The sequence below is a fragment of the Neopelma chrysocephalum genome, unplaced genomic scaffold (assembly GCF_003984885.1).
Source record: "Neopelma chrysocephalum unplaced genomic scaffold, ASM398488v2 Primary Assembly neopelma1_96706, whole genome shotgun sequence".
NCBI classification, from domain to species: domain Eukaryota; kingdom Metazoa; phylum Chordata; class Aves; order Passeriformes; family Pipridae; genus Neopelma; species Neopelma chrysocephalum.
The window spans coordinates 226,060-235,561 of NW_020925350.1; the positions used below are offsets into that span (position 1 = coordinate 226,060).

Here is a 9,502-nt window from a genome sequence, read left to right on the forward strand (position 1 = left end):
AAAAATAAAATCTGTGACTACTCTCTAGAAGCATGGCAATAGTTAGGTGTTTGTCTAAACAACTCGTTTTAGACATACTCTGCATTTTAAACTCGTGATTGTTTCTTAACTTTTAAAGAAGTCTCTGCAGTTTTGTATATTGGAAAAAATCCATAAATGTCTACCAAAGTACATTGTATTTTCATATTACAGATGATTCACCTCCTGCAGAACGGGAACCAGGTGAAGTTGTGGACAGCCTGGTAGGCAAACAAGTGGAATATGCCAAAGAAGATGGCTCAAAACGGACTGGCATGGTCATTCATCAAGTTGAAGCCAAACCATCTGTCTATTTCATCAAGTTTGATGATGATTTCCATATTTATGTCTATGATTTGGTGAAGACATCCTAGGCGTCATCATGAACTTCTGCCAAATTTGTGGAACTATTAAATGTAAAATTTGTAGACACAGACTTGATTGTTTTTCAGTTAAATGAAAGTTTAAATGTCCCTGCGAACCCACAATCTCTGCTAGCAACTCTGGTTTGTTCTGAATAATACAAATTTATGTGAACATGACACATCTTGTGTAAGAGAACTCCTTTTCTTGAAGGAAGTCAATATATTTGGGTGGTAGGGAGTTAAAAGCAAAGAAGAGTTGCAAATTCAAGCTGTGTGAAATCAATCTAGTATTGTAATCTAGATTTTTTCATAGATTAACTTTTCCTTCAACCTTGCATCACCTGTTCAACTGCCACATGCAAGTGTAGTTTGCTATTTTCCATATGCCTTCTTTTGCAACATTAAATTTAATTTCTTGGCTACTGGCAGTCCTTGTTTTCTGGCTTGGGACAGAGGTGACTTTTCTGAAAGATTTAAACAGTTTGTGCAGCAGTAAGGAGTGTCTAACCCAAGTAACATCAATTTACTGTGTTTCTACACTTAATTTCAAATTAAGTTTTTTAAGAACTTGCAGTACATGGAAATACTTGTGCATTTTTACTAGTCACAGGGCAGTAGGGTATCAGGTGTTTGACATGCACCTTTCAGTGAAAAGGCTTTAAACTATAAAAATATATTTAATCTGCATATCCAGTTAATTAGAAAATGCAGGTTAAGCGCCTGTGTTTACAAGTTGTAGGAACCAGTAAAATACACACAACAAAGCTGCCTTTAATCCTAAATGTTGTACTCTGTTTTGTTATACACATTTCGTAGCAGAATACGAGTGGTTGGTGCCACAAGTTTAACAGTATATAATGCTACTTAAGCAGACTTTAGACTACACATTGGCAATCAGTAGTCTGTCATTTAATAACAGAACCTAGCAACCTGGATGTTTGTGTGTGGACTTATAAACCTAGTATTAGTTAATCTTTTCCACAGTAAATACAAGTTTATGGGGGGGGTCCTTTTACACTGAGGACCTCCTTTAGAGAAGGAGACGCATTTGTTGCCTTCTGCTCAGTCTGCTGTATTCCTTTGCTTTGTTTTGTGTTGGGCTTTGCTATTGTTTTTAACCATTTTGGTTCAAGAAGGCATCTTTTCAATGTATTCTTTTTCTGGCTTTTCCATGTAAGGAGTGTCCAGACAAATCTACAGTTTAAACCTGTTGTTGCCTTTAGTGGTGTACTTGCTTTGAGGTATGCCGTTAACATGAATTTCATTCTATGAACACTAGAGTTTTGCATGCCAGTGGTGTACTATCTAATGAGAGCTATAGACAGTCTCAGTGGTTCAGTCATCTGCATTAGATTGTGGATGTAAATAACAGCCCACAACAGCAGAATCCTTTCACAGTTTTAATCTTGCAAGATAGTTGTAAATCAAGGGTAGGGTATTTGTTGTTTTTTAAGAGTAGCAACTTTTAAAAGCATCGTAATTGTAACAAGGATCAGCACAGCAACAAAATTGTCATGTTAAAGCAGAGCTCTACAAGCTTCAAAGCACTGCTTCACCGAAATACAGTATGTGAAGAATGTGAATACAGTCAATGCTATTGATAGAAAGAAGGAATACATAGATATCCAACCTTATGATGTCAGTGGGAGGATGCAGGAGAGGTACTGTTAATCAGAGATCAAAGGTCTGACCTCTATTGTGGGTATTCTTGATATCAAAGACTCAGTGGTTTAAGTCCTTTTCTGTCCATTTTTTTGCCTGATTTCATATTTTAGCCTTAAGGTTTGTGCCTCATTATGCTGTTAAATGGTAATACTGTATAAATATGGTATCTTAATTCTTTGTCCCTTGCTACTATATTGCATTATATCCTGTATTTCATCATGGGCAACCAAAGGCAGGCTATTGTCTTTCAGTTCACAACTTCTTTAAGCACTATCTGAGTCCGTAAATTTTCATTGTGTTTTGAACAAAATGAGCAGATTTGCAACACAGTGCTTTCATCCTGCAGATCTGTTATGTGCTTTCTATTGACTCTTAAGAGTCCTGCATGTAAATCTCAAAGCTGAGCCTGGCTCCATGAGCCCAAGCTGATATTTGTGGCACAACGAGTGTATTGATTACACACAAAATACATGAATAACTTAGTACAATGAATTTTGGGCTTTACATCTAAGGATGTAACAACAAGGTTTGTTTTGAAATATTTGAGGTTTAGGTCTACTGGAACATTTTTAGCATTAGGCTTGCATTTGTGAGTTTTTATGTAAGCCACTCTAATAGACCATATTTTGCTAATTAGATTATAATCTATACAGTATATACTGTCAAATTTTATGGTTGTTTTCGGATGTCCCCATTGTCTGTTGCATGGGTTTTTTCTTTTCATCTTTTTTTCTTAAGGTTTGTGGGGGGAGTGTTTTTGATTTTGTGGGGGTTTTTTTAATAACTTAAACCACCTTTTTGAGACTTGAGACTAATTCCACTCCCTGCCATCTGCTTTGGGCTTTATTTTAGGCTCATGTTTCAGATCTGCATGCAGTGCTTGCATTACCCTAGTAACTACATGTTGGTCCCTTGTTCTAGGGGTTCAACATTACTTTCCAAATTTATCATAGGTCTTGTGATGACACAAGCCATGGATCTATATATAAAAGTTATTGGCCTCTCATTTACCTGCTGTAGTATTGTTGTATATTGTGTGTGCATGATGTCAATCTGCCATGTAAAACTTTTAAAAAGGAAAAAAACCTTAAACGCAGACCATCCTTTTTGCATGCTTAGAAGGTTAGAACATTCAATGTAACAAACTGAAGTTGCATGTTATAATGTTTAGGTTTGGAGTTTGTTTTGTTTTTATTTTGTGTTCAGTTTTTTGTGAATTTACTTATTGTGCTGTTTGAATGGTTGTTAGTAGGATTAAATGCACTGGTGAGGCAAACATAGTGCCAACAGAAGGTAATTTTCCAGTTGTATGTGTCATACAGCATTTGAAGGGACCATGTATTCTATTCATGAATAAATAAAATCACAATTGATAAGTAAAACACTGAATTTCTTTTCTTTTGAATGGCAAAGCCTAAACTGAGGTGGACTACATAAAGACAAATACTTTGGGGGAAATCCTATTTATTACAATAGGTATACATCTTCTTTAAATTAATTATTTAAAATGGAGGCTTTATCTTCAAATAGAATAGATTACAGTTATTTCAGGGAAAAATAATTATGGTAAAAAACAGTTTCTGGTTCCTTGAAAATGTTGTTCATTTTGTATTTTACATCATTAGTGCAATTTGGATGGTTCTTGGTATGTGTATAGTTCAAAGGTCTTCGTGTTCACATTTTAAAATTAGGTAGTGACTTCATCTTTAGAGCTTGGTTTCATTATTTTTATTTTCTTTGCATTTAGAAGTATGAACACTTTAAATCTGTTACTTAATTCTGTAAGTAATTTTTATAATTATGATGTAACTCTATCCTTAAAACATTTAAAATAAATCCTTTATGTGCAACTCATGACTGTAAATTTTATTCTCATGAGCAAAATGTAGTGATGTGACTTCAGATTGTGAAGAAGCAGTTTCTTCAGTATTTTAATTTAAAAGGACTTAGTATTTTAAAGTTGGGCCACGTGTGCTGGTATAATACTTTCCCCTATGAAGTAAGTTTGCTTGCTAAGTCAAATCTTTTTTATTTTTTTCCCCATGTAAGTATGAATGTCAATAAGATGGAATTTAACTGAGGTAAAGCATAATGCTTAAATTGTATTTCACCGAAAGCAGAAAAATTCCTCCTCAGGGATTTATGCAAGTCTGTGAGGAAGCCTCTTATTTCCAGAACACACTATAGCTCACACTGTTAGCAGTAGTTAAGCAGCAGGGAACAGTAGAAGTGTTTGTCAGTGTTTAGCTGATAGATGTGACTGCTTTGAATTATTGTGCTTAACTAAAATTTGAATTTTATTTTACTCACTGAATTAAAAAAAAAAAAGTAGAATTTATCCAAAACTAGACATGATGAGCAGTGAAGAGAATAATACCACAGTGCTGTGAATTTCCTTGAGACATATTAAGTTCTTCATACTAATACATGAACACTTAATTATTTTATGTCATTAAAGGTAAATTACCAAGCCTGACTTTGAATACTGAAATAATGAGATTTTCCTTATTCCTCCCTCTTCTCTGATTATGGGGGAAAAATGTAATATGAATACCCCAAAATATATTTTTGGTACCAAGTTGCCAACACCCCTGGATAGTGGGAAGGATTGTACCCTCATCAAGTTCACAGATGATGCAAAACTGGGAGGAGTGGCTGATACACCAGAGGGTTGTGCTGCCATCTAGAGGTACCTTGACAGGCTGGAGAAATGGACTGACAGGAACCTCATGAATTTCAACAAGGGGAAGTGCCAAGTCCAACACCTGGGTAGGAACAACCCCATGCACCAGTACATGATGGGGGCTCACCAACTGAAAAGCAGCTTTGCAGAAAAGGACTGTATGTGTGTAGTGTCCTAGTGGACACCAAGCTAAACATGAGCCAGCAATGTGTCCTTGTTGGTAAAGAAGGCTAACAGTATCCTGGGCTGCATTGGGATATTGTTGCCAGAAAGTCAAGGGAGGTGATCCTTCCCCTTTATTCAGCACTGGTGAGGCTGCATCTAAAGTACCATGTCCAGTTCTGGGCCCCTCAGCACAAGAGAGTCTTGGACAGCGAAGGGCCACAAAGATGATTAAAGGACTGGAGCATCTCTCCCATGAGGAGAGGCTGTCACCTGGCTTTATAGGGACAGACAAGTTCTTTTGGAAATCCTTGGCAGAATGATGATGAAACTAAGTTGTAGTTACATTTAAAGTTTTATTTTTTACCAGACTTTTATGATCATCATAGAATGTTATGACCAGGGTAGCACAGGTGTTTTAATAAGCAGAATCAGTGTAGCACAATTTTATAAGTAGCATAGCACAGAATTTTATAGCACAACTTAGCTTATGGTTTCTAATCACCTGGACCCTCTGCAGATCAGGTCAAATCTTAATACATGACTTGCCATATCAATATAACAATCATAATCTAGGCTTGAAAGATGTAAAAGAATATGAGTCACTCAATCCTCGATAGAAGCAGATGACGTTGGAGGCATCCCTGATCACTGGAGGATCATAAGTTTTGCCGTCCAGCAGCAGTTTGGTCCAAGTCCCACTTAGGACTTTTAACTGCTTGATCTTATAGGCAGTGCTCTGTGTGCTGCTAAGCTTCCCTGTTCTGTGTCAGGGTCACCACCTGATTGACCAGGTGCCTGGGACCTTCAAAGCCATTAAGGAGGAGAGTAGTTGGCCTGTCACCCAGGAACCTGGAGACTGATAAGGAAGGGGAGAAGTCTTCCTGGTGCACAGGACCTTCAAGGCCTGATGAGGGAAAAGGGGACTGATATGTGACCAGTTCAGTCACAGGGAATGGCTATTTACCTAATGGCATTAGTTATGTTAACCATATTACCAGGAGTCAAAAGTAGATGGTCACATTGAGAGAGCTGGGACTGTTTAGCCTGGAGAAGAGAAGGCTCGGAGGGGTTCTTATCAACGTGTACAAATACCTGATGGGAAGGAATGAAGAAGAGGGAGACAGGCTCTTCTCAGTAGTACCTAGTGACAGGTTGAGAGCCAGTGGGTACAAAATGAAACACAGGAATTTCCATCTCAACATCAAAAAACTTTTTTTTTTACTCTGAGTGTGACTGAACACTGGAACAGGTTGCCCAGAGAGGTTGTGGAGTCTCCCTTCTTGAAGATATTCAAGAGCTGTCTGGACAGGGTCCTGGGCAACCAGTTCCAGATTACTCTGCTTGGGGAGGAAGGGGCGGGGAGTATGTGGACTAGGTTCCAGCCTCAACTATTTTGTGATTTTTAGGATTGGCAGCCTAATAAGTTATCAAGCTTCTAAGCATTCTTTTCAGGGTTTATTCTTCCAATTTTACTAGTTTACTGCTCTGAATTCCTCAGTTCCTCTTCCAGATTTGGAGTATAGCAGCAGTATATGTACAATATAATGTAGCTGAGGTCCCACTGGTGTCAATAAGCTGGTATATACTTAACACTTAACTATTCTGCTTGGATGTTAATTACTGCTTTCTGTTGCATATCGCTCTTAAATCATTGTCATGATTTACATTACTTCAGTTGAACAAAAAATGTAAATGGCTTTTGTAGTCTGACAATTAAAATACCTATATATTTTAGCAAATTTTTTTCTCCAATTAATCCTTAAAATTACTTGTGAAAATCACTCCATTGAATACACGTCCTTTTTTTGAACATCTCCATGCTTTTTGGTGTCACATTGTTACTCAGGTCTCTACACTAGACTACCCTGTTCAAAGTTGACTCTGGTAATGAATACTGACATCTATGCACCTCAATTTGAGCAAACTTCTTTTATTTTTTTTCTTTAGCATGTTCCACTTGGACCTAACATTTGAGAGACGTATTTTTAGTAGTAAATTAAGATAATCACCACAACTTAAGGCACACTTTATTCTACTTTAAATGCACATTCAAGTTAAATCAATGGAAATTTACATAGCCACTATTTGGGAGGGGAAAGGGACATTTTATCTTTTTACAAGATCTAATAACACTTGTGGGGAAGATAGCTCTGAAAGAGCATCTAATCCTTTAAATATGTATAAGGAAATATAAGATCCTTATGCATTTTGCACAGAGTTTGGACAGCTGATTTTTAGTTCTGCAGAACTATCTACTATACTCACCTTTGAACTGGATTGTGAGATGTCTTCTTAAATTATCCTTATGAACATTTTGATCTACAAATGGAGTTGTGCTGAGAATGGTTTGTTGTGTTCTCTGCAAATGTTCTAATTAATTAGGTTTTGCAGTACTGACTTCTAGCCATTTTTAACTTAGAAAAGCAGGTATCTAACATAAATGCTTATGAATTTAATGATTTAGAAAACAAAGTAACATTTTAAGCTATAACAGCAAACAATGTTAATAGCAGAAACAGTACGAAACAAATCTATTATATGATCCAGAGATCATTCTCAAAAGTGTTAAGAAAGAGGCCAACAGCAAGTTATGCAAATGTCTATTTTTGCTACATTCATTACCCCATATTTCATTGGGAAAGGATGAACTGTCTCCATGGGGATCCTCACTAATCTCAGGTTTTGTGCACTCATTCTACATTTGATGCCTTCAAAAAATATTCACTCTGCCTCACGCAAAGTTCTTCTCTTGTTAGTGAGCCTCAGTTTATTGTCTACTGGCACATTGAATGAATAAAACAAAAAGTGAGATTTATCATGCAGTTTCCTGAGAAACTGAGGTGGAAAAGCTAACTTACTTGATTCAGAATTTCTGATGGATAGATCCAATAACTACTTAATTGGGAACTGAGAATGATAGTTTGTTCCAGGAGAATGAAAAAAAATGCTAACTACATAGTAAACACAGGCCTTTCTTTAGACTTTACTGAAGAGAAAAAAAAATCTAAGATGAATTATATGTTATGTGGGAGTGTCTGCTCCTTTAAGGGTTTCTGGTCAAGGACCTTTTTCAATGAAAACACGGATAATAAGAAAAGGAGAAAGCCATAAACAAGACTATCCCAGGGACAGAAATTTGATGACAAATGATAATGGAAGCACTTCAAGGAAGACCAACCTGGACTTTGCAACTGATAAGATTGTATATCGGGGGGATTCCGGACACCAGGGTGTGAGGGGATGCAAGAATCTACAAACCCATGAAGTCACATGCAGAGGAAAGAGGGAACAATCAGGAACAAAGGTGGAGTAGACAGAAAGGAGTATAAAAAGGGCTGGTCCCATGCCTGTCATCATGCTTGTCTGGCCAAGTACTGCTCCTGATCACCAGAGTCTGTCCTTTCTTCTTATCCCTTCTTATTAAATCTTTTCTTAACTATCTGTGTAATCTCACTCTCTATCCTGTGATGAAAGGACTAAGTGCCAGTTAGAGAGAGACCTGTGTGTGTGTGAGTGAAATTTGGTGCTAGCAACTAGTCAGACTGGGAATGTAAGCACCCGGCTACTGGAATGAGTGGGTGTCATAGAATCAGTAGCTGAGGGGCCATAACTTTATGAATCTAAGGAAGGTTCTGCAGACTTTGTGTCTGGGGTGTCAACTACTTTGGCAACTGGTGCAAGTGGACTGGGTGCCAGCTACTGGAGTCAGACCATGGTGTAGATACCTCTGGCCTGTGGTGCCAGCTACTAGAGTGAGTGAATGTCTCAGGGCTACTGGAGTGAGGGAGGGGTCTTAAGTCTCCAGCCACTGGAGTAGATACAGGGTATATGTGCATGTCCCAAGAGCCAGCTACTATGAAGGATCAGCATAAGTGAGGTGAATGAGGGGCTCAGCTCTAGCATCTAGAGCTGGACTGTGGGTCAGAGCCTCTGTGAGCTGTCTGTATCTTCCCCAAACCTGGTGTGGGGGTATGTGCATCTATAATTCCCTAGAAAACTTCAAGGTGGATTAGCCACTGAGTAGGAACCTGTGAAGCAGGTAAGAGGGCCTAGGATCTGGGCAGCGATACTAGATGGACAGAGAGGGCTGTGCCATACTCAAGGGATACATGAATGTGCATGTGTTTATGAATCTAAAGACCATTGTGTGTGTACCTTCACTAGTAACCTTCTAGCTCTACCAACCAAAGAGGTGGATGAGGACACGACTGTCTAGGTTTGGTTTATGTGGGTCCTGTATATACATGCTGTTGAAGACAATGCCTTGTCTGTAGCAGTCTGTGTAATCAACTCTGTCAGTGTCCTGCATGTCTGTCTGTGTGCGCATGTCTCTGGTATATGTTTTTATCTTTGCTACTGGTTGAACCTGCAAATGGGAAATGGTCCCTAAGCTTGGGCAGAGACCCCAGGCAACCCAGGCTGGAGTCCAGTAGCTGGGAAGGAGGAAGTCCTGGGCCAGAGCAGCTGGAGACAGCATCTGCACTCTTAACATTCCTTAGAAATTATTGCCTGGTATGGACAATGATCTCTATTGCTATAAAACCAAACAATATTTTGATTGTCGCGGTAGGAACGGCCGTGCGACATAAAAAAGGTTCCAACAAAG

The 9,502-nt window shown here is 38.3% G+C and overlaps 1 protein-coding gene and 2 long non-coding RNA genes across 3 annotated transcripts in view; 2 read left to right on the forward strand and 1 right to left on the reverse strand.

The window, feature by feature from the left end:
- The window catches only part of LOC113981672 (spindlin-Z-like), a 29,941-nt gene extending 29,549 nt beyond the window's left edge, over positions 1–392 (forward strand). Inside the window, exon 5 of the mRNA XM_027709193.1 lies at positions 193–392. Within this exon, the coding sequence (XP_027564994.1) occupies positions 193–392 (200 nt within the window). The remainder of the gene's footprint in view (positions 1–192) is intronic.
- LOC113981673 overlaps positions 1–9,502 on the reverse strand; it is a 290,933-nt gene that overhangs the window by 209,883 nt on the left and 71,548 nt on the right. The window lies entirely within an intron of this gene.
- LOC113981675 overlaps positions 3,679–9,502 on the forward strand; it is a 17,614-nt gene continuing 11,790 nt past the window's right edge. Inside the window, exons 1-2 of the long non-coding RNA XR_003538489.1 lie at positions 3,679–3,739; positions 9,113–9,117. This is a non-coding gene — a long non-coding RNA (uncharacterized LOC113981675). The remainder of the gene's footprint in view (positions 3,740–9,112; positions 9,118–9,502) is intronic.